This window comes from Caretta caretta, chromosome 1 (assembly GCF_965140235.1).
Source record: "Caretta caretta isolate rCarCar2 chromosome 1, rCarCar1.hap1, whole genome shotgun sequence".
Lineage (NCBI taxonomy): Eukaryota > Metazoa > Chordata > Testudines > Cheloniidae > Caretta > Caretta caretta.
Window position 1 is genome coordinate 49,637,067 of NC_134206.1, and position 26,082 is coordinate 49,663,148.

Consider the following 26,082-nt stretch of genomic DNA (forward strand, 5'->3'; position numbering starts at 1 on the left):
TTAGAAAACCAGACCCACGAGGAAAGGTTAATAAAATTGGGCATGTTTAGTCTTGAGAAAAGAAGACTTGAGCGGGAGGACCTGATAAGTCTTCAAATATGTTAAGGGCTGTTATAAAGAAGACTGTGATCAATTGTTGTCTATGTCCACTGAAAGTAGGATAAGAAGTAATGGGATGAATCTGCAGCAAGGGAGATTTAGATTTAGATTAAATATTAGGAAAAACTTTCTTACTACTATAAAGGTAGTTAAGCTTGATACTGCCACAGTGCAGGGGGCTGGACTTGATGACTTCTTGAGATTCCTTCCAGCCCTACGTTTCTGATTCTATGTAAGGACTGGCAGGAGATGGAGAGAGAGGACAGGAGGGGCTCTGCCATGCCTGAAACACTGATGAACCACAGGTGCACAAGAAGGGGTGAGCTCAGATTAAGGGAGGGTGTGTCTCAGGGCTTTTGTTATTTTCAAAGAGCTGTAACTCTCAACTACTTTAAGAGTAAAGTGACTGTAGTTAAGAAATTCCCCTGCTAACCCCATATTCCTTGCTGCCCTGCCATGTTGTCCCTGAAGGAGTTAAACTACTAAGCTCAGAGTGCCCTCAGTGTAGATGGGGTGCTGAGGGAGTGTTTGAAAGTAACTGGAGGGCTCAGAGGTTTCAGGGTCTAGGGTGGCTGGATGGAATGTTTCACATCCCTCAAAAAAGGTATTAGACTAGAGGCTTGAACCTGGGAGTGAGCCTTAGAGTCCAAGAGCAAGAAATGGTGACTAGACTACATCCAGACTCAGGTGGCTTGAAAGCATGTGGAACCCAGCGATTGGGTCCACTTGCAACAGACTGGTGACTGTATAGTGGGTCAGGGGGCCAGTTTGTAACAAGTCCATTTTAGTGAGGCACCTCCTTCCAAGCCAAAATATAAAAGGTATGATCACTGCACATTCCACATCAACCCCAGCTCATGTCAAGCTGCGCAACCAGCTCGAAAATGCCTAGGCAAACCAGGCTCAGTAGAAGTATCAGTTAATACAAGTAAATAGTGGATTTTGGTGGTCTTAATTGCATTCAACCGTGAACTGAATTGCATGAACCATAGGTTAGTTTTTGCTTGCCATTGCTACATTATCAGGAGTTGAGAGGTCAAATAAGGACAAAGGAACAAATAGACATTTACTACCAGCTGTCTCTGCTCTGTGGCTGGCCTCCTGCAGCTTTATCTCCAGAAGCCTTTAATTACAGAAATTCCAAAGTTCCATACACCAAACTATTCCCAAATACTCCAGTAATGTTGATTGGCACTCCGTCCATAATCATTAGAATGAATGTATGGCATGTTATTTTCTGTGTCAGGATTTTTGGCCACAAAAACAGTCTCATTCCTTTTACCCAGGCAAACTGTGGAAGGCAGGCATTGGTTGTATAAATGCAACTTTTTCAAAAAGTTAGTGGCTGGCCATTGTTGTACTTTCTTTTTCACTAGTGGTGAACTGTCCAGCGCCTGTTTCCCCTCTTTACTATGAAGAAAGGGTTGAGCTGGAAGAAGTCCCTACCTCTTTGGCTTTGTTTTGAGATAGGTGGATATGAAGATGCAGGACCACAGGTGCTGACTTTTGGTTTTGCCAGTACCTCCTCTCTGCCCCTTCCCCCCCCCATGCAAGTGGTGGGCAGGGCCTTTGGGGAAGGGTCTGAGCAGGGTTGGGGCCTGAGCCTTGGGGTGCAGTGTGGGCAGGGCCTGGAGGAGAAGAGGCTGAGTGGGGACTGGGCCTCGGGGAGAAGAAGCCGAGTGGGTGTGGGGCCTTGGGGCAGAACACAAGTGGAGTGGGGGGGTGAGGCTGGGGCCCACAAAAGATTAATCTGGCTCTGTGGGTTCAGAGCACCCCCTATTTTTTTCCGTTGGGAGCTTGAGCCTTGGAGCACCTCTGGAATTGGTGCTTATCTGAAGGAGGCATCTGTTTTGCTCCCCTAGAGGGAAAGGATCAGGACATATTGGGCCACTCCCTGTACAACCTTGGAGGGGACAGTGTTACACAGAAGGACAGCACGTACGGGGATACAGGTATTTTGAACATGGATTGTGAAATGGGTCTCCGTTGACATAGAGAAGTCATGTATCTTTGGGAGCATGCATGGTGAGTGTCTCCAGGTGTCTGGTCAGGGATGTGGGATGGGGATCATGAGTCACATGGGGAGAATAGATACCACTATTATGAGGAAACATAGAGGGATTTATGGAGGAGGTAATACAAGCCAGTTTGCTTGTGTGTTAGTATAATTCAAAGTAGATGTTAAAATGTATAAGAATGTGTTTTGTGTTTAAACTTCATGAAAAACTGGGGGAATGTTGCAAGCATTGCTTTCTCTTATCTGTACCCTGTTACAATGTAATAGCAAACATTTGCATTGTATATACCCCTGTAACTAAGTAACCCATCAAATGAGAAAAAACCCTTGTGTAATGCAAATGAAGAACTTTAACAGGAAAGTGCAAATTCCTGTGCATGGAAAGCATATGGTCATTGTGTGTGAGATCAAAGTCTCTAAGTACATTCCTCTTTCCCCATCATGAAAGAAAGGACACACTGGAGGCTGTCCTGTCAGCTTAGTTTCTGTGAAAAGAAGCTATAAATATGGACACATGAAAAATTATTTTGTTTGGATTCTAACAGGGAAAAATGACAGAAAAGAAGATGGAGATCCCTGGAGTTACTCTGGGTAGCCCTAAAAGACTTTTGGGAAACTGGCAGATTACATCTCTGCTGCCTTTTGAAATTATAAACCAGTGGTTCTCAACCTGTTTACATTGTGGGCTGTCCTCTGTGTTATGTGGGTCGTATCTACACAATACATATAGGATCTGTGTGACCCTTAGGATGTCACATGGGCCACAGCTGTGTGCTCATTGGGCTGCAAGCAGCCTGGGGGCTACAGGTTGAGAACCACTGTTATAGACTGTGACTCACATGTACATATATTTTTACCTGCTTTAACCTCTCAGTAACTCTCATTTGTTTTTCTTAGCTAATAAACCTTTAGTTAGTTTACTATAGACTTGGCTCCTAGCATTGTCTTTGGTGTGAGATCTAGGATGCAAATCAACCCGGGTGAGTGACTAGTCACTTGGAACAGGTGTAACCTGAATATTTTATCATTTTTGATGTAAGTGGCCATTTATCACATAGTCCATCTTGGGTGGCAAAATAGACTGGAGAGCCTAAAGGGACTGTGTGGAACTCCGTGTTAAGACTATTATAGTGATCCAGGAGTTCACATTTGTTACTGGGTTGGGGAAATCTAATTATAGAACATACCATCAGTATGGGGTGTCTGCCCAGTTTTTGACAGTCTACCCTGAGAGGCTCATGGTAGTGAGCCACTCCAGACAGCGGGACACCATGGTATTTTCTTTGTTTTCTCCTTTTGTCAGCAGGATGGGGTTACAAAATATGGCAAAATTGTCTTGTGAGTCTGCAATTCAGATATCATGTCTGTATGTGAGGTTTTGAAGTAGAGTTACTATTTCTCAATTTTCAATTTTTCCTCAGTAGTTAATCATGTTTTATAAATTTATCTCTTACGGCAATAGAGATGACAATCTGACATGTAAACAATTAATTCTTAATAAATCTGGCATTTCATTGCAACGGGAAGCTGTGAATGATAATTCTGGATTAAAATTAAACTGAGAAGCAATTATCAATGTATCAGTGATACATTTATCAGGATGGAGATGCAAGGCCTTCTGTATCATTTAAATCTTGAGGAAGGGCTGGAAACAGTGGCTATACGTGGATGTCTCTGCATTTCCTGCATGTTGTAGAATGGGGCTCCTACATGGCTTTGAATAGGTTGGTGCAGAGAGAGAATGGGTGTGTCTCTGTGTGTGTTTGAGGGCTGGGGTTGAGATGTGGGGGTTATGAGATTCCTGACAATCTGGATTTAGTAGCCTTAAACCCATTTATAATGGGTGTGAAGGGGCACTGGCTTCTCTTCCTGCTCATGTCTATCCTTCTTCCAAATCCTCGTGATTCTATGCGTAGTTTTAAATCAGACCTTATGATTCAGAATCTGTTTGAAAACTCCAGTTTATTTTGAACAAGAAAAGTCAGATTTAATTTATTCATTCATTTATAAATTAAAGAAATAAAAGATTTTAAAAGATTTTATATAGGACAGAGATGGCAGAGTTTTGAAGTCATTCTCTTGACCACCAGTCCCAGCTCTAACCGCTAAATGTATGACCTCCAGATTTTTTCCGCAGTTCCAGATAAGAAGTTACCATAGCTTTTTTTCTAGTTTTGCCTTTCTTTGTAACTGTCTAAAAACATAATAATGTAATTTTTGACAATTTCTACACATCTAATCTAAAACAGTGATAAACAAGCTAAGACTCCTGTAATGTAAAATACAATCTGAAACATGTTTTTTCAAATACATTTTTAAAATGTGCTCTTACTTTTTAATTATTTGAAATCTCATGATGCCAATAATACTGTAAGGTGTAATTTGTTACCAATTTAATAAAATTTAAAACCAGCAAAACTTTAAAAAGTAATGATATCAGAGAAAATGACCTTTCTCTTTTATGTGTGTTCAAACCAAAAGCCTAAGTTTCACTCATACCAGTAGGTAAGTACAAAGCCAGGTTTCACTGTAAAATTAAAACACAATTTTTCAAAAGATCAGAAAAACCAGCATTATATTTAGTGCATGGAATATACACCAAATTAAGCAGATCTTGCTGCTTTTCTAAAACAAGCTCTTCTTGGATCAGTGTAATATTATCTACTCTGATTAGCATAATAGAAGTTAGCAATCATAAATCACTGAGAAGGGAATAAGACTTAGCCTAAGGATGTGAGGATAAGGCATTGCTAGTCAAATCGGAACATTAGTGAGTGAATATGCTATTGCATTTCTGTTATTCAAGACAGAATTTCTGATGCATTCATTGTAGTCTTTCTTCTCAACAGGCCCACGCCAAAGTCTGGCATCTCTACAATGATCATTTTCGTCCAACTCAAGGAGGCCAAGTGTCCATTGCCCTCAGCTCCCACTGGATAAAACCTCAAGCTATGACTGAACGAGACATACAAGAATGTCAAAAATCCCTTGACTTTGTGCTGGGCTGGTTTGCTAAACCCATATTTATTGATGGTGATTACCCTCAGAGCATGAAAAATAACCTCTCATCTCTGCTGCCTGAATTCAGTGACGCAGAGAAGAAGTACATCAAGGGAACAGCTGACTTTTTTGCTCTTTCTTTTGGAGCAACACTGAGTTTCCAGCTCTTGGATTCTCAGATGAAGTTCCATCAGGTGGAATCACTAAGCCTGAGGCAGCTCCTTTATTGGATAAGCCGTGAATATAACAAGCCCAAAATATTCATTGTGGAGAACAGCTGGTTTGTCTCTGGTAGTACCAAGCGAGATGATGCCAAATATATTTATTATCTCAAGAAGTTCATTATGGAAACTTTAAAAGGTAGCTCTGTTGACAAATTAATATTATTCTCCTAACAAAACTTATGGAAATTATCCCACTAAAGCTCATTAAACAAATGCTCCAAAACTTAATTTTGGTCTTTAATGATTACCTAGACTTTTGCTATGAAATGAGACTTCAAATCAGTTAGTTAGGTTCATTTTTATCAGTGGTTGACAAGAGTCTTTTAATGAGTGAGATATGGATGGGATTTTGTTCGTCTGGTCCTGCTCTCCTTGAAGCCAATGGCAAAACTTGTATTGATTTCAGTAAGAGGAAGTGCTGTTTGTTTAGTTATCAATGGGATTTGCTTGGAATCATTACAGGAAAACTCCAGTGATGAGTTTTAATATGTTAGCTGAATAAGAGTGTGTGTACACACACACACACACCCCGGATAATCAAAAATTTGGATAATCCAGAGAATGGGCAAAGAGCTTTCTAACCATTATTTTAAAATGCAGAGTTGCTTTAAACTAGCTGACCCCTCCTGGAAAAGCATTAAAACATATCCCCCTTCTTTATTTACAGCGTACATGAACCATTACTTCTAGTAAAAAGATCCAGTTTCTAAGAATGCAGAAATGATAGTTTTAAGTTGCAACAACAGCAATACTGTACTATTTTTGAGTTGCTTCAGTTTATCGTTTTTGCATTTTAAAAAGCTGGTATTGTACTGTTTCCTAGAAGTAACAGTTTGTGTACGCTATAAATAAAGAAGGAGGCTACATTTTAATGCTTTGCAATGATCCTGTGTGTGTGCTGGTTGTTTGCTTAATATGGAAAGCCAAATAATGGAGGCTTGGATAAATGGGGTTCTCCTGTAGTTTTAGAGCCTGATTCTGCTCTTACATCAGTTTAATTCTGTGGACTTCAGTGGAATTAATCCTGATTTACACTGGTCTGAGAATCAGGCCTTTGAAGTTTTAAGTAAAATTATTTTATTTTAACTAATTTTTTTTACCAATTGTTAACCTAGAATTAAAAAAATGACACCCCCCCCAACTTACTTTATAACATTGACCCGTCCCATTTTCTAATACTTCTTTAATGGCAAAGTACTGTAGGTTCTTTCAGTCCGGCTTCTCAACAACAAGTTTTGGGGATAACTGTTCCCTGTTTCCTCCTTAATGATTATTTTTATTATACTGTACTTTCTATTACTACAAAACTTGTCATAATTGGTTTATTTCTCTGTTATATGCTTTAAGGGTTTTTACAATATTAGTAGCTGAATTAAACTATTCATTCAGGTTAAATAACTTTCATGTTACAATGGAATTTTCCTTTAATGGTATAGTGCAGATGATTTCAATTTGCCTCTCAACCGGGATAAAAGATCCTGGAATTACTACATTTGTTTCAGCTGCTTTTGCAAACACCTCACTATTACATCTAAACTAAAAGTTGAATTAACATGCAAGCCAATGTTGTATCTAAAATCTGGGGGATAGTGTGTACTAGAGTTATTAATTATTGCATGTACAATGTGTTAGAGGTGTATGTGGCATTATATGGAAACTACATAGTCATATTCTTGTTAACAAAAAGGTGTTGTTTATTCAGTTTAATAAAATTATTGATATATATACATAGATCTGCACTCTCAGTGTGACTAGGGCTTACTGGCAACATATTAAATTATAGACTATATTTTCCCTTTCAATTTGCCACTCGGTCACCAAGAAATCCATAATAAATAACAAGAAGTATTATTATTTTGGAATGCCAAAAATTTGCTCAACCCTTTACAGAAACAAGTAAAGATATAGTTCCTGGCCCGAAGATTGTACATGGGGGCAGGGGAAAGTATGAAAGAAGATAAAAGTAATATAAATAAGTCATGTGGTTACTCGATAAGGCATGTGCACTGCTTGATGCTTACATTGTATTTGAGACTTTTTTCCTGCTTCCAAATTTTTTTAACTCACTTCTCACAGGGAACATGGCACAAGTCACCAAACTTTTAAGGAGGGATTTTAGGAGAATTTTTGGTGTGCCGGAAAAGCAATGTAGAAGCTCTCTCTGCTGACATGCAGCAGGAGTGTAATGCTAGTCTAAGAGAAATTTTTGCTGATGCTAGTTAACAACGTGACTCCACCCTGACTTTTACTCTGTTAGAGCAGCAAGTGTTGTGTAAATGTGGAGGGCTTTTTAAAAAAAATCAGTGTTTGTCAAACAGAAAAGAACGAATCTTTAGGGAAAGAAATATTCTAGTTTCTTTGTGAGTTTATCATGGCAAATTAAAGAGACAGCCGAATTAATCTCTTTTATAATTCCATTGGTTTAATTGGTTCAAACGGTGCTACATCAAGAATCAGTTTGGCCCCTCATATCTGATTGTAATGAGATACATTTGTAAAACTAGGAAATATGAACACTTTGACATTTGATTGTGTAAAATGTTGGCAGTGTAACTAGGCTGTGTAATGTTAAATTCAATAGGTATCCAATTTGTGTTTACATAAGGTGGTGAGTGATGAAGCTAAATTGTGCTGGATACTGATACAGGCCCCAGTTTAACAAAGCACTTTAAAATGTGCTTAAATGCTTTGCTAAAAAGGAATAGATTTAACTATGTGCTTAAAATTAAACACACACACTTAAGAACTTTGTTGAATCGGGACCCTCTCTAAGAACATTTTGCTGATTCTAAGTGTTTAATATCTATAGAAATGCAAACCATTTGTAAACCTCAGATTAAATCACACAGTGGAACTTGTCACAACAATAGTAATGCTGGTACGACCCTTACATCTGTAACAGGCTTTCCACCTACTTTAGGTATGAGGGTTAATAAGTGCCAGATATTTATACCAGAAAATAGTATTCTCATCACAGATGTGAGGGGGTGTGTAAAATCAAATGAATAAAGTCTCATCAGCATTATCACTGCCACCTGCATTGCTTGGATAGTTAATGCAAATCCCTAAAAACACCAAAAAGTTGTGTTAAATTTTTCATGATAATTGCTTCAGAGTAACTTTTTTGTTTCTATATAACTTCTTGGATGTAAACTGTAAGAGTTGGATCCAAAGCCCATTGAAGTAAATTGAAGGAGTTCCACTGAATGGAATTTGAATCAAGCCTTAAGACATTTATTTATCCTGCTGCATTGCTCAAATACTAGAATCGTTTTTTAAATGGTATACTCTATCTGGAAAAAATGAACAATATAAGGTCATCTTGGTTTTTTTTCTTCTCAGCCATCAGATATGATGAAGTTGATGTCTTTGGGTACACCGTTTGGTCCCTCATGGATGGCTTTGAATGGCATAGAGGATACAGCATTAGACGTGGATTATTTTATGTTGATTTTCAAAGCCATGACAAGAAGTTTTTGCCAAAGTCTTCAGCTTTGTTCTACCAAAAGCTAATAGAGAAAAATGGCTTCCCGCCTTTGCCTGAGAATGAACCCATAGATGGGAAATTTCCCTGCGACTTTGCTTGGGGAATTGTTGATAACTACATTCAGGTAAGGCTGATGACAAAGTCAATAGATGCTCCAACCAAACTGTTCTTTAAGTATATAATAATTGTGTTGTGCAAGTATATAATCATTTTAACTTGGGTGATATAAGGTCTGTTACCATAATGATGTAGTGGGAACACCAATTTATTAAAGCTGCACATTTTACAGAATATCTTCCCAGCTTTCACCAGGCATCCTAAATGTGACCATGAAAGTGGATCCAAATTTAAATATCATAAATAACAGACTTTCTAAAAACAAACACCACATAAACAAAAAACAGAAAATGTGATCTAATGAACATCTTCCTAGATCACTTACTATGTGTTCAGTTAACAAAAATACATTCTTTTTCAAATTCATTTTGGAAGATAATTATCTACTAAATTCAACACTTCCACACAAAGGTACTAATATATGAAAATGGCAAATATTGCAAGTGGCATTTTTATCTCCATAGTTTTAACAGCAGCATATGCGGTTGTTGTGATCCAAATCGATTCCTTTTAATGGCAAGAAATTTATTTAAATATACCCTTGCATTTGGAAATGCTAAAAGTCAGGAAACCATCATTACGCATGTTTTCTAAAGGCCATTCCTAATTAGAGCTGCGCTCACTTTTTTTTGGCAATTAGGAATTTTACAGAAAAATGCATTTTTCAGGGCTGTGAAACTAACTATTTGCAAATCTTGGTCAAATCTGGTGAATAGTTTGCCCCCACACACACACCCCAAAAATGGGAAAAAAAATTAAAAAGTGAAAATCTTTTGGTTCAATAACATTGAATCATTTCATTTTAACTTTTTGTTTCAAAGTGGAATCTTGTTTTCAAATTTGCCCAGTTAAAAAAACCACACCTGAAAATGACCAAAACAAATTGAAAAAACAAAAATAAATTGTTTAAAGTCAACTTAAAAGGTTTTTTGGGGGGTGGGAGGTTGGATTTTTTTTTTAATTTTGAAAAAAAATTGTTTTGATTTGAATTGAACCAGGCTTCCCCCTCCCCCCGGCCTGATAGGTTGGGTTTTTTTGGTTAGCCCCCAAACTGAAAAGTCTGTTATTTGCTCAGTTCTGTTCCCAATGTGTTCATGTTTTCTGCATGTGCATTACAGCATCATTGTTAGTGACATTATGTGCTAAAAAAAAGCAGAGAGTGTACAGGAAAATACCTTTGAAACAGGAATGGACAATTCTGCTGTGCTCCTCATTTGCCAGGCAGTGCAGTGTTGCCTCTGTCTCTGCGGCATCACTGCCCACTTGTAGCAACCAACCTGAGTCCCTCTTCTTAGCTTTCACTTCTTTTCTCCAGCTAGATCTGTTACCTCTGACAACCCTTCATGATTAAAGCCTTCATTTCACATGCAAAAATTATAGACAGGTTGTGGTCTCTTTGAAAATGTGACTGTATAATTCTCAGATACTGTTTTGTCTTCAGGGCTCCTGTAGCCACAATAAAGATGTAATGTAAAATTCAGCTCTCCGATTGGATCCAAGAGCAAAATTTTTAATTTAGATTTTCCACAAAGACAGAAACTTTCTGAAGGCTGGAGCAGGGGTTCTGGAACAATTTTTATAGTGGGAGTACTAAGAGCCATTGAACCAACTGTAAACCCTGTGTATAATGGAACCCACTTCAAGCCAGGGGGTGCAGCAGCACCCCTAGTTCCAGCACCTATGAGCTGGAGCATAGCTTTTTTTTGTTTCTTATCCTAAAAGTAAGCTCTAACTTCACACTATTGAGAAACATTACAACCTCCTTACCTGATGCATTGATTTTTAAGAAAATTCAGCAATCCTTGTCCTTCTGGTCTCAAATAAATTGAGACTGGAAATGGCACTGCTACCTTTGGGATCAATAACAGCTGTAAAGTTACTGAGTCTGTTAGTTCAAGACACTTAAAAAAACCCTTCAGACTCTGGATATTTTCACTTCAAAAGGATATTCAAACATTTTGTGCTGTAAGGCTGAGGTAGAATGATTTGTAGATGTATCACAGTGGAAAAACATTTCTGATAGCATTCCCACAGTATTAGTGGAAATGCATGCTTTAGTAATCTACAAGGAACAATTCTCCAGAAAAGCAATTTCCCTCTGACATGCTGTTTTTATTGCTTTCCTCTGTAAGCACAACACTGACCTCTCCAGAGAAAACAGCAAGTGATCTGCAGCTGCTCTGCACAATTTTACAGTCTCAGTTACAGGCTCAACAGTGGGTTTAGGCTGACCCTGCTTTTGAAACAAAAGGTCCAACAGGGAAACTTAGGCTCAGAGGCTTAATTTAAGAAGAAAAATAGTGGACATAGACAGATGTATATGTAGGAACTGTGTCTAATAGTTTGGGTCTTTCCTTTGAAAGGTAAACTGGACTAGGAAGGAGAAAAAAATAATACACATCATAAAACCTTCTAAGTAACTCTTTCCCTCCCTTTAGAGTCCTTTGTATTATCATGGTATTTATTAAAAAATAAAGATGTGATGTTGTGAGACTCTGAGCATCTATATCTCTCATTGATTTCAGTGGGTAATACAGGTATTCTCTAGCTCTCAAGCCCAAAAGATTTGTCGAAAATTTGCTTATTGTTGGAGAGATGCACGTTGGTATGACTCTGATATCAGAGCAAAAATATGACTCAGAAATAAACAGCATGCTATCTTAACCAATTTCATGTCATCAAAGCGAAGGAATGACACTTTTTAGTTCAATATACTAGTGCAGTTAAAGGACATTTCTTTAGCAAGAAGCAAAATTCTTTCCCATCAATTGTATTCATGCTGAAAATCAAGCTCAGAGACATATTTCTCTTTTATCACAGGTTCCAATAAGGAAACTGTTTAATTCTTCATGTTTCATTTATTACTTATTTTGTTCCGCTTTAGAGGAAAAAGGAAGGCTTATTTATGGTAATTTATAGTGTACAAGTAGCCCTAAAATATAGCCTTTTAAACTTTAAAGAAATTATTTTAAAAATGAAAAATTTAAAAAAAATTTTAAAAATACACACTTTGCTGTATTATCCTTCTCTGGATTTGCTTTTTTGTCCCTAAGCAGCCCCTGATTTCCCTCACAGAACTGAGTGTTGTGAGGAGAGTGTAAACGGAAGGCATACGCTAGTACACTGCCTTTTATGTACTAAGGGTGAAGGTGCTACATATATTTGGCATTTTCTGACCTTACAATATTAAGATGCATTCATTCATATGAGTCAGAGATGGCATCAGAGATAGGGTTACCAAATAGCCACTGTAAAAAAACGGGACAGGGTGAGGGGTAATAGGCGCCTATATAAGAAATAGTCCCCTAAAACGGGACTGTCCCTTTAAAAATGGGACACCTGGTCACCCTAATTAGAGATGTATGAGGGAGATGCTGAAAGGAAAAATGTGTTCATCTTAGGAGGCAGCATCAATTAAAAGAAATAGTCTACTTGTAATTATCTTTTCATAAACCTTGTCTGATGGTTATGAATTTTCTGTATAATCAGAACTGACAATTTGAATCTTGTGTGTTTCTTTTCCCTTCTTAGGTAGACACAACCCCCTCCCAATTCCTTGACACTAATGTATATGTGTGGGATGTTCACCACACGAAGAAGCTTATTAAAGTTGATGGAGTTGTTACCCCAAAACGTAAGCGTCACTGTGTTGACTTTGCTGCCATCAGACTCCAGATCTCGTTGCTGCAGGAAATGCATGTCACACATTTTCATTTTTCTTTGAAATGGTCTTTGATTCTCCCTTTGGGTAACCTGTCTCAAATCAACCACACATTCCTGCACTATTATCAGTGTTTTGTTAGTGAACTTCTCAGAGTTAATATAACTCCTGTTGTAGCTTTATGGCAACCTATGGCTGAGAACCAAGGGCTTCCGGTTGTGCTAGCCAAATATGGAGCCTGGGAGAACCCAGAGACAGTTCAAGCCTTTGTTGAATATGCCAAGCTCTGCTTCAAAACTCTTGGCCACCATGTCAAATTTTGGATTACAATGAATGAACCCTATGTGAGGAACCTGACATATTCTGCAGGGCATAATCTGTTGAAAGCCCATGCTAAAGCCTGGCACCTGTATGACAAAGAATTTAGAAGATTTCAGAAAGGTAAAATATCTATAGCTCTGCAAGCTGATTGGGTAGAGCCAGCCTGTCCTTTTTCCAAAAATGACCAAGAAGTTGCTGATAGAGTTCTAGAATTTGACATTGGCTGGCTTGCTGAGCCCATCTTTGGGAATGGTGACTATCCACATGTGATGAGAGAATGGCTTCACCAAAGAAACAGCATTGATTTATACAATTTTCACTTGCCTTATTTCTCTGAAGAAGAAAAGAAATTAATCCAAGGCTCATTTGATTTTTTTGCCTTAAGTCATTACACTACTGTTCTTGTGGACTGGGAAAAAGAAGATGCACTGAAGTATGATCACTATCTTCAAGTTCAAATGATAAAAGACATCACATGGCTGAACTCCCCAAGCAGAGCCGCAGTGGTGCCCTGGGGATTGCGCAAAATGCTCAAGTGGGTTAAATCCAAGTATGGGGATGTCCCAGTTTATATTATAGCCAATGGAATTGATGATGATCAGAATATGGTTCAAGATAAACTGAGAGTATATTATATACAAAATTATATCAATGAAGCTTTAAAAGGTAAGGAATCCATGAAAAGTTTATACACTGAAAGTACTAGCATAAATTTTGGCAAAGCATATGACTGGGAAAAAAAATTGGCATCTAACAGCATCTAACATGTAGTTATGCTGTAGTTTATAATGGATAACTTATTCTATGGTACATAAATCTACTGTTGTTGTTAAGCAGTAGGAAGACAGAACTACTTCCACATGTTCTTAATAAAGCAGAAGAGGAAAAATATATCTTTAAATAACTGGTGTGAATAGCTTCAAAATCTGCTCATGAGATTCCTACCCTCCTCCCCACCCCTCGACTACTCCTTTCATCATCTCTTTTGGTGTTTCTTCCTCTTTCCCCTCTGTGTTCGAGTACCACGGGCCTCAGTCCACAGTTCCTTCCTTTTCTCCCTACACCTTATTCATGGGTGATGTCCTCTCCTCACACCAATTCACCAGTCTACCTCTGCGTACTATTTCTGACCAGTGCTACATATCTGACTGTCTCTCCAGCACACCATCTTGGGTGGCCTGTCTTCAATTCAAGCTAAGCATGGCCAAAACCAAACTCTTAATACTTTCTCTGTGATTGCTGACAACACCATCATCCTGCCTGTCATTCATGCTTTCAATCTTGGGGTCACTTTAATTCCTCCTCCTCCTTCTCTCTGCCTATTTAGGCCATCACCAAGTCTTGCCACGACATCTTCCACAATTTATAAAAATTCGGTCCGTCCTGTCTTTGCTGCTGGCTAAAACACTTGCGCATTCCCTTATCTCTTCATGTGATTGTGTCATGTAGGGTATCACTCCCACTGTCCCTCCAGAACACACATTATCTTTCCAGTCACAACACAGAAGCCCCAGTTTCACATCTCTGTATTAGCTCCCCTTGCTCTCTGTATTAAGTTAAAACTTGCCCTTGCCATCAATACCTTACACTTGCTTTCACACATCCACCCTAAGAGAGAAGTGGAGGCAAAAAACCTAACTGGCTTCAAGATTGAGCTTGATAAATTTATGGAGGAGATGGTATGATGGGACTGCCTACAATAGCATGTGGCCCATCAATGGCTGCCAGTAGCAAAAATCCTCAACGGCCAGAGATGGGACACTAGGTTTGGAGAGCTCTGAGTTACTGCAGAGAATTCTTTCCCAGGTATCTGCTTGGTGGGTCTTGCCCACACTTCAGGGTCTTAATTGATTGCCATATTTGGGGTTGGGAAGGAATTTCCTCCCCACCCCCAGTCAAACTAGCAGAGACCCTGGGGTTTTTTCGCCTTCCTCTGCAGTATGGGGCATGTAGGGTGACCAGACAGCAAGTGTGAAAAATCGGGATGGGGGTGGGGGTAATAGGAGCCTATATAAGAAAAAGACCCAAAAATCGGGATTGTCCCTATAAAATAGGGACATCTGGTCACCATAGGGGCACGGGTCCAGTGCAGGTTTAAACTAGTGTAAATGGTGAATTCTCTGTAGCTTGAAGTCTTTCAATCATGATTTGAGGACTTCTCTCACTAAGCCAGAGGTTAGGGGGTCTATTTCAGGAGTGGGTGGATGAGGTTCTGTGGCCTGCAATGTACAGGAGATCAGACTAGATGAGAATGATGATCCCTTCTGACCATAAAGCCTATGAGTCTCATGTTTTCTTCCACACTGTCCATACGCTTGAAATGAGTTCTCAGCGTATGTTTGCAGTACAGTAGGAGATGTGATTGCACCATGTTTAGACATACCTGAGCTAGCTTTTAATGTAGCAAGTGTGTGTACTAGCTGCAGTGAATCCATAGCAGCGTGGGCTGTAGGATCCTGCCTGGGACCCTGGGTACTTATTTGGACAGCTAGACCACACTGAAGTTCGTGTTGTTGTGGCTTTGGTACCATGCTGATTGCAGTGTAGACATTCCCTTACTCTTCCTCATTCAGAGCCCTCCAAAACTCATGGTGCTTCCATGAGGTAGGAACCAGATTTTTAAAGGTATTTAGGTGCCTACTGCAGAGGTGGGCAAACTACGGCCCGCGGGCCACATCTGGACGCCCAGACCCTGAGCTCCCAGTTGAGGAGGCTCACCACCCGCCCCTCCCCTGTTGTTTCCCCTCCCACGCAGTTATGACGTCACACGGGCAGCGGGGCTACAAGCTATTACTGCTCTGAGGGGCATGGTAAGGGGGCGGTGGTGGTGCATGCAGCGGTGGGGCGGGAAGGTTGGGTAGCAGGTCCCGGTGGGCAGTCAGGGGACAGGGGGCTGTTAGGGGCGGCGGTGGTTCTGGGACGGTCAGGGGTCGGGGAACAGGGCAGCGTTGGATAGGTCAGGGAAGTCAGGGGACAGAGAGCGGGGGGGGGTTGGATAGGGGGTGGAATCCCGGGGGGGGGCTCAGTTTGGGGAGGGGGGTCCCAGGAGGGGGCAGTCAGGGGACGGGAAGTGGGAGGGGGCAAATAGGGGGGTGGGGGCCAGGCTGTTTCGGAGGCACAGGCTTCCCTACATATAGTTTCGCACCCCGATGTGGCCCTCAGGCCAAAAGTTTGCCCACCCCTGGCCTAGTGGGATTTTTAAAAGCATCTACGCACTTAATATCCATTGAAATCATGAGTTTTAGGCACCTAGTCATGAATGCACAAAAGGACCTAAGTGCCTACGTCCCTGTTCTAGTGTCTAACTCCTTTTGTGCATTTAGCCTATAGATGATTTTGAAAAGCCTGCTAGGCATCTAAATACTTTTTAAAATCTGGCCCTAAGATTCTTGAGGTGGGGGCTATGTTTTTCTGTGTCTTGTACTATGTGTAAGCACATCTCTGTCAGATAAATAATAATACTTACCACTTGTGTAGCATTATTTAATCCTCAGAGGTTTACAAACAGAGCTAATTAATTCTTATAACAGCCCTCAGGTAAATATTGCTACCTTATTTTACAGATGGGGAAACTAGGACAAAGGGGTTAAGCACCTTGCCCAAGGCCACAGAGAGTGTTATTCTCAGAGCCAGGAAGAGAATTCAGGAGTTACTAGCTCTCAGTCATGTGTTCAGAAAACTAGAAGATGCTTCTTAAATTTAAATTGTGATTTTTGAGGTTTTGTAGTGTTTATTGTTTTCTTCCATATGTTTGGATTGCTTAGTCTAGTGAGCCTGGAAATCAGTCTGTCACCTGGGAATATATTTACAGGGCTAAATTTAGAATGATTGAATGGGCTTGATGATACAAATCAATCCAGAAACTAGTCATCTATCTACTAAGCATTTTTTTTTCGGCTAAATTACTGCCTTTGTATCGCAGGGTGGACAAGATACATCTCATGATCCAAATTCAGCCCATAGATTTCTAATAGACAGTCTGTGACTAACCTCCTTTTAAATAAGCAGGTGTGGTCTGTGAAGAAGCATGACTCACAATAGATTGCATATGGGGATTTGTAGGGTCTGTTGGCCACGCTCCCGTATCAATAGTGAGGGAGACTGCATTTTCTCCCTTTCTACGCACCACGGGTTCTGGTTCCTAGGGAGCTGCCAAATCGGCTTTGGGTTTGATCTTGATGTATCAAGTAGAAAATAATATTCTTGCTGTTGATCTGAATAAAAAGCAAAATATTTTTTATTTGAGACACAGTATTCTAAAATATCTGCTTCAGGTAAAGTAACCAAATTCATCAGACAATCGGCGCAGTGTTTCAGGAATAGCTTTTTCCTCTCCCAGCTAAATTAAATACTGCTCCATTTGTCCTGCTTTTATATGTTGTTCTAAGTTGCCCCACCACAGCTAAACCTCTACTATTTCCAGTGGATTGCTTGACCCCCCTGCCGTCCTCCCACAGGCCTATATCAGAGGCTTGCCACTGTAAATGGGCAAGCTCCTCCCGGTGATCACTGAAGGACACGGCTGTGTTTGTAAGGAGTGACACAGTGCAGCCTGTGAACAGCACATCGGGATGGAGAATACTCTCGTACAAACAGCACAAAACATAACAAAACTTAGTTCTCACAAAACTAAGTGATTGGGCAACAAAATGGCAAATGAAATTTAATGTGGATAAATGTAAAGTAATGCACATTGGAAAAAGTAACCCCAACTATACATACAATATCATAGAATAGAATATCAGGGTTGGAAGGGACCTCAGGAGGTCATCTAGTCCAACCCCCTGCTCAAAGCAGGGCCAATCCCCAATTTTTGCCCCAGATCCCTAAATGGCCCCCTCAAGGATTGAACTCACAACCCTGGGTTTAGCAGGCCAATGCTCAAACCACTGAGCTATCCCTCCCCCCAATATGATGGGGGCTAATTTAGCTACAACTAATCAGGAGAAAGATCTTGGAGTCATCGTGGATAGTTCTCTGAAGACATCCACGCAGTGTGCAGCGGCAGTCAAAAATGGAAACGGGATGTTAGGAATCATTAAAAAAGGGATCGAGAATAAGACGGAGAATAACTTATTACCCTTATATAAATCCATGGTACTCCCACATCTTGAATACTGCGTACAGATGTGGTCCCCTTATCTCAAAAAAGATATACTGGCATTAGAAAAGGTTCAGAAAAGGGCAACTAAAATGATTGGGGTTTGGAACGGGTCCCATATGCGGAGAGATTAAAGAGGCTAGGACTTTTCAGCTTGGCAAAGAGGAGACTAAGGGGGGATATGATAGAGGTAATATAAAATCATGAGTGGTGTGGAGAAAGTGAATAAGGAAAAGTTATTTACTTGTTCCCATAATATAAGAACTAGGGGCCACCAAATGAAAGTAATGGGTAGCAGGTTTAAAACAAATAAAAGGAAGTTCTTCTTCACTCAGTGCACAGTCAACCTGTGGAACTCCTTGCCTGAGGAGGTTGTGAAGGCTAGGACTATAACAGGGTTTAAAAGAGAACTGGATAAAATTCATGGAGGTTAAGTGCATTAATGGCTATTAGCCAGGATGAGTAAGGAATGGTGTCCTTAGCCTCTGTTTGTCAGAGGGTGGAGATGGACTGCAGGAGAGAGATCACTTGATCATTATTTGTTAGGTTTCACTCCCTCTGGGGCACCTGGCATTGGCCACTGTCGGTAGACAGGCTACTGGGCTGGATGGACCTTTGGTCTGACCCAGTACAGCTGTTCTTATGTTAAATATTGCACCAGATCATGCCTCCAAGAGCTACATGCCTGAGGTATTTCCAGTGGATTTCATTTCCCTTAGGCAGATGAGATGTGGTGTTGTGGTTACTTCATTATATGGGTTTCTAGGTTGTATGTTCCCCCTTGCAGAGTTATATGGAGATACCGCAGGCATCACATAAGGCACGAGAGGTTTGTACTCAAGATCCACCTTCTGTGGAAGTAGGATCTCAAAGGTGGGGAAGCAGCGGTCTGCAGCTCATAGCCTATGTGACTCATAGGTTATGAGCTGCAGCCAGCTGCTTCCCCGCCTTTGAGATCCATCGTCATTGGGATGCAAAATGCAGAGTGGGAGCCACACGCTGGGTATAGGGAAGCTGCCAAGTGAATTCCCCACTGGTTGGTAGGAGGTCAGGGGGGCTGGAACCAGGGTCAAGGAGGCCAGAGGCAAATTAGGGGTTTATGGGGCCTGTGCTAAGGGGCAATTTACTGCCAGCGTTACATACCAGCCTTACTAATTGCCTCACTCCAGTCTGACTCTCCTTGCCAGCTGCACAGCCTGCTGCCAAGAAGCCTGTATGTTTCAGTAAGAGCCTTGTCCTGCAAACACTTGTGCACATGCATAACTTTACTTCTGAGAGTTTAGATACACTGTGAGATGATGTCAGCTGAATAGTCCATGTGTGTCAGGTCCTGATTCAGCAGGGTACTTAAACACATGCCTAACTTGACTTCAGTGGGTCTGCTCATGTGTTTAAAGCTAGACTTGTGCTTAAGTACCTTACTGACTCAGTTAATGACTCAGGTCACCTCAGTCCAAAATCACAGGGCAATATGAGGAAATGGGGTTGATACACATAGCATGTCCTGGAATGATTTCTGATGTTATGGAGCAGGATATACCAGTTGAGGAAGGTTACATTGACTATTCCAACTCCACCCTTCCCCTCATGTTGCATCCGATGAAGTGAGCTGTAGCTCACGAAAGCTTATGCTCAAATAAATTGGTTAGTCTCTAAGGTGCCACAAGTCCTCCTTTTCTTTTTGCGAATACAGACTAACACGGCTGCTACTCTGAAACCTGTCATGTTAGTATGTATGCTCTCCTGGTGCCACAAGCAGGAGTGATTGATGTGACGCTCCCCTTTTGCCATTTGGAAGCACTGTGTAAAGAGCTTGATTGTGTTCACCATATTTATCTTCACTGCTGGGGGCATGGGTAAGCAGAGAAAATTTTAAAAATCCCAACCCCCAAACAACATATCAGGCAGAAAATTATGAAAACTGCTTTTGTCATGCCTTTAAAAAGATAATTTCACTGGCTGCATTCTGTGATGGATTCCATGTCCTAGGTTTCACTCCCTTGAATGAAGATGTATTCATTGACCATACAAATTATATTTTATACTATAAGTTTATGTCTGTGCATGGGTATACTACTGTTTGTTTTATACAAACAGATCCATACCTGCATTAATAGGCCAACCGTTATCCCAGAGTGACCATATATATTTTAATTAAAAGGAAAAATTGTGTGGTGATCACGCTGTATGGTAATTGTCATCAAATGCTCACTTTTTAATGATAACCTCTTAATGTATGTATGCATATCTATCTTCCCTCCCTATGAAGATGAGTTCAAATCTGGGTTTGGCTTTGAACTTCCTCAGCAACATACAGTAGAACACTGCATTGTTCTTAAATATATTAATAACTGATTTATTTTCCTTTCCCCGCCCCTTTGTTTTCTTTTGCAGCATACACCCTGGATAATGTCAATCTACGGGGATATTTTGTCTATTCTTTCAATGACAGGACTGCTCCCAAATATGGCCTCTATCGTTACATTGCTAATCAGTATGAGCCGAAGCCTTCTATGAAACATTACAGAGAGATAATTGACAATAATGGTTTTCCCAGTTCAGAAACTCCTGATAGACTGTGTCCAGAAATGCTTGTCTTGTGCCCTGAATGCAACTTTTTCCAAACCAGAAAATCTTTATTAGCTTTTATATCTTTTATATTTTTTGCTTTTATTGTTACTGTATTCTTCATTATTTACTACTCTAGGAGGGTTGAAAGAAGGTATAAATAGTGCTGCCCCTTTGCATACGGCACTCGCTACTCCTCCGTCTGCATTCCCTTGGGAATTCTGAAATAATGGCACACAAGGTTGTAATCACTTCAATACTAGGGAACCATTTGCACTGTGTAATACTGTGAAGCACTGAAGTTGAAAATGGATTGTGAACATAGGGCCCTGAAATCCTTCTCTGTGTTTTAATACCTTTGGTTTATGACAGATCCTTGATTGTTGTCATCAAATTTATCTCAGGACTTTGATTGAGGCCCTTTATTTGGGCAGATTTTTTCCACTTTGGGGGGGAGGGTTAGCTCAGTGGTTTGAGCATTGGCCTGCTAAACCCAGGGTTGTGAGTTCAATCCTTGAGGGGGCCATTTAGGGATCTGGGGCAAAAATTGGGGTTTGGTCCTGCTTTGAGCAGGGGGTTGGACTAGATGACCTCCTGAGGTCCCTTCCAACCCTGAGATTCTATGATTCTAAGGGTATTTTTAAAAAAGGCCTACAATTAGCCTGATGGTGGAGACATAAACAAAGGTGTTAACTTAGATGTAAATTGGTTTTGGTTTTATTTTAAGACCTAGAGTAGTGGAAAAATACAAGTGTGGAGTTCTCAGGGTGAAAGATTGATGGGAAACAAAAGAAACTATCTCCCCAAACCAGGTGTTATGGCACCTGATACAAAACAAACACATAATTTAAATGATCAGGAAAGTAGAGACTCAACAACTATTTGTACCAAAAGGGAAAGGAGAGTCTTCTTGTTAAAGCAGAGGACAGGGAGTGAAGAGATTGGGATTTTTTCCCCTGCTGTGCTGGTGACTTTGGGTAAATCACTTAACTGCAAAGGAGGCTGCTGGACCCACACTCCCTGCCTGCTCTGTCTCCATTGGTGCTGTCACCTTGCCAGTCTACTGCCCTGGCTCCAAGCTGTGGAGCATGATCCAGCTCCGCCTTGCTGTGTCTAACCTGAAGAATCCAACGGGAAACAGCAGCAAGGGGAATTGACTCATGTCTAGAGGGCCGTAAAGGTGGTTCCTGGCAAGAGGATAGGCAGTGTTTAATTTATGCCAGGGCTGAGCCTCAGCACCTCTAGGTGTGGCAGTTCATAGCCCCGCCAGCTCTTGGCTTGCTGCGTCAGTTATGAAAGTAAAAAAAATTGCTTGAACCCTGGCACCTAATTGCTTGAGCACCCGCACCTCTTCCATTACAAATTAAGCACTGGGGGTAGGGTTCATGCCTTGGAGATAAGGGAGAGTTAAAGAGGATTAAAGGGTCTTTTGTTTGGTGAAGGGGGAGAGTAGTAACTGTGAAGGCTATGGGGTGCTCCCAGTTGACAAATGGGAGAACTGCACTTACATTTTCCTGTTATCAAGCACAGCAAAGGTATGTCTTTTGGGGGTGCAGGGGGCAAATGCAGTATGTTCCCATGCCACCACCTAGTAACAAGAACCTTTTCCTCCTACTTGTGCACCTTCCCCCAACGTTAAAAAACAAAACTGGCAATTAACCATTTCCCAGGTTCCCATTGGTTAGCAAACTGTGGAATGATTTGAGGAAGGGCTTTGTTTGAGTTTGAATTATGTTGGGTCTGGAGGCTTTAAGCGTTTAAATTTCACACTTCTACCCTGGCAACCTGCTGCCTTGTTTGCCAAGGATTTAAGTCTTGCACCCCTTGCTTTTGAAGCTCACTTATCTATTCTCTAAGAGCTTGACCCAACTCCCATTGGAGTCTTTTCCATGGATTGTAATGGGAATTGGATCAGGCGTTGATAGCACTCAGATCCAGAAATGAGCGACTTTCCCTTCTCTTTCAATGGAATAAATTAGTACACACACACACAAAAAGCAACATTGTTTCTTAATAGAATCATAGAAATTAGAGACTGGAAAAGCCCTAAGGTAATTTTGCCTATCTGACTTATGAATCAGTATATTAGGAGCCCACTGTGCATAATGCAGAACAGTGATTGTTTTCTCTATCTCCGTGTTTGCATTGTCGTCAGATGCGTTTATGCTTCTATTTCCGTTTTGCCACATGAGTTATGTTCATCACTGGAGAGTATTTTTTAATCTAATATGCTCTGTGTCAATTATAAGTAGTTTATCTAGCAGAAGCTGATGTTGCTGTATTGAATGTGAATGTTTATCTACTGTAAATTGAAATTTATATGTGAAACATGCCTACTTTCATTTGCAAACTAGATTACATTTCTTTCCTATTTAGGTTATGTACAGAAATAGAAAATAGTTATTGTTCAATCATAGTGATTAATATGTTTGTATTTTAGTTTCAGACTTACAATAGTCTCCATTTGCACTTTTATATATATATATATATATATATTTTGCTATGAGGATTCAGGTGACAAATTCTGTGTAGGTGATAAAGTATAGAAAATGTATATTAGCCTGGAAAAGTTTGCTGAAGGAGAATATATTTTAAAATTTTACTGTGTGTTGTTTCTACGTTTACCTGCTGCCATATGGCACTGCATGGACTGCAATACAAAGAGATGGTTCTTGCTGAATATATGGAGAGCTATATAGATTTCTCCATGTCATTGTAAAGAGTCACCTATTTACATATTTAACATATAGCTTATTTCATGGTGTCAGGTGGAAAACTCAGCTGATGGTGAGAAGGACAATATTTAATATATACATGGCCAAATATATCGATGTGCTAATTTTCCTTTCTATAACTATGCTAGAATAATAAATACTGGGCCTGATTTTTAGAGTCGGTGAGCACATGCAGCTCTCACTGACTGCATTGTGTGTGTGCGTATGCTGAGTACCTCTGAAAATCCTAATCCAAAACAAGTATTTTATATTCTTACTCTCTTCCCCATTGGGTGGCTATTTAAAATGTGTATTTATCATGCAGCTATTTCACTACCTAGGAATGATCAATGCGTTACTATCTTGAGCTAGTCATTTGCGAAGCCACATTTTGAAATGTTGGGGGCAGTGGGAGGCCAGAAGTGAGAAGGCATGAAAGCTGCATTCACATCGAGGGGGACATAAACAGAGTCGCAAAAAGATGGCAGGGGACATGTCTGTTCCCCTTATCTGCGTCACTGATTGCACCAAAGTGTAATAACACCTGCACTATAAAAACAACCAACCTAATTCCTAAACTGCATTTATACAGAGCAAGACATTTAGGATGGACTAGACATAGTAAGAATGTATAAAGTCTTCTCACAAGTAGTGATAGGATAAATGTGTTTGGTGTGGACTGGACTAAGTCCAGCTTACAAGAAGTGGAAGATTGGACAAATGACCAAGGATGAGTATAAAAATATTGCTTGGGGATGCAGGAGTGAAATCAGGAAGGCCAAATCACACCTGGAGTTGCAGCTAACAAGAGATGTTAAGAGAAACAAGAAGGGTTTCTTTAGGTACGTTAGCAACAGGAAGAAAGTCAAGGAAAGTGTGGGCCCCTTACTGAATGAGGGAGGCTACCTAGTGACAGAGGATGTGGAAAAAGCTAATGTACTCAATGTTTTTTTCCCCTCTGTCTTCACGAACAAGGTCAGCTCCCAGACTATTGCACTGGGCAGCACAGCATGGGGAGGAGGTAACCAGCCCTCTGTGGAGAAAGAAGTGGTTCGGGACTATTTAGAAAAGCTGGACATGCACAAGTCCATGGAGCCGGATGCGTTGCATCTGAGAGTGCTAAAGGAGTTGGCGGATGTGATTGCAGAGCCATTGGCCATTATCTTTCAAAACTCATGGCGATCGGGGGAAGTCCCGGACGACTGGAAAAAGGCTAATGTCCTGCTCATCTTTAAAAAAGGGAAGAAGGAGGATCCTGTGAATTACAGGCCAGTCAGCCTCACCTCAGTCCCTGGAAAAATCATGGAGCAGGTCCTCAAGGAATCAATTCTGAAGCACTTAGAGGAGAGGAAAGTGATCAGAAACAGTCAGCATGGATTCACCAAGGGCATGTCATGCCTGACAAAATCTAATTGCCTTCTATGACGAGATAACTGGTTCTGTGGATGAAGGGAAAGCAGTGGACGTGTTGTTCCTTGACTTTAGCAAAGCTTTTGACACGGTCTCCCACAGTATTCTTGCCAGCAAGTTAAAGAAGTATGGGCTGGATGAATGGACTATAAGGTGGATATGAGCTGGGGGTTGGACTAGATGACCTCCTGAGGTCCCTTCCAACCCTGATATTCTATGATTCTAAGCATAGGATTGTTTAGAGTTCCATGGTTAGGTTGGCGTTTTGCCAGATGACCATGCTGTGATGACCATTTTAAAAATCACCATAGTGAAAATTTGCACCCCTGAAATCAGTAGAGGCTGAGCACCATTAAACCAAATGAACTGATCAAATATCTGCAACCATTGCAGGTTCTTCCAATACTTAGATTAGGAGATATTGTAGTTGGTGAGTGGCAAATGTTGAGTTTTCTAATGGTGCTTACTGACTATCTAGGGTAAGTAAATCAGGGATTCATTACAGTGACGTAAGAGAAACATTATCTCATACAATAATGCTGCTAGCACCTGTGGAAATAATACAGCCTTTTGTGCTCTTACTTTCAAAACTGACTTTAAATACCCCTGAAGAACACTGACCTCATGGATTCAATATAAATATATGCAGAAATATTTTCCACAATATCCTATCTACTTCAGTACATGTACAGGCTGTTTTAAAACTGAGCAATCTCTTTTTAAATAAGATAGGAGTGACCAAAGGGAAGTTCTTGGCCAAATAAGATCAAATAAGCACTTATAAAGTGCTTTACCTTTTCAGAACACTGTACAAATCTGAGTGAATTAATTCCGCACCTTTAACATGGAGCGGTGGCCCAGGCAAACTACAGGTTGATTTGGTAGAGCACATGCCAGGGTATAGACTCAGCAGTCTACTTCATTTTATGGACATTAGGAGCAGTTCTCAGACTTCTTGAAAATTGCCCGAATGGCCCTTCAATGGTCCAAGATTGGACACCTCTCCCCTAAGTCTTGCGCAACATCTGCACTGTGCTCCTGCAGACTGATTCAGCTCCTCCTCCGTAATCAGGGTATAGTACAGATGGAATTTTTTTGCTTTTGATATTTATTTGTAAATGGTGATTTAGCACTCTTCTGTGAAGAGAGCATCTATAGTATCTTGTGCCATGACGGGACAGCAACCAGATTTTAATTTTTAAACAAACAGAACACTATTATAAAAATAGAGTGAGATCTAAACATAGCACAATACTTTAGTTTTGAAAATCAACAAGCTTTTGCACCTGAGATAGTTGATGTTGATAGGCTGTGTGAAATGCATATGCTCATGTTTTTAATTGTGCTAATAGAATGTACATTA

General features: G+C 40.5%; 1 protein-coding gene across 1 annotated transcript in view; it reads left to right on the top strand.

The window, feature by feature from the left end:
- KL (klotho) overlaps nucleotides 1-23,197 on the top strand; it is a 63,957-nt gene extending 40,760 nt beyond the window's left edge. The window contains exons 2-5 of the mRNA XM_048847391.2: nucleotides 4,966-5,476; nucleotides 8,683-8,951; nucleotides 12,476-13,592; nucleotides 20,422-23,197. Of these exons, the coding sequence (XP_048703348.2) occupies nucleotides 4,966-5,476; nucleotides 8,683-8,951; nucleotides 12,476-13,592; nucleotides 20,422-20,759 (2,235 nt within the window). The 3' untranslated portion in view covers nucleotides 20,760-23,197. The remainder of the gene's footprint in view (nucleotides 1-4,965; nucleotides 5,477-8,682; nucleotides 8,952-12,475; nucleotides 13,593-20,421) is intronic.
- The last annotated feature ends 2,885 nt before the right edge of the window (nucleotides 23,198-26,082 follow it).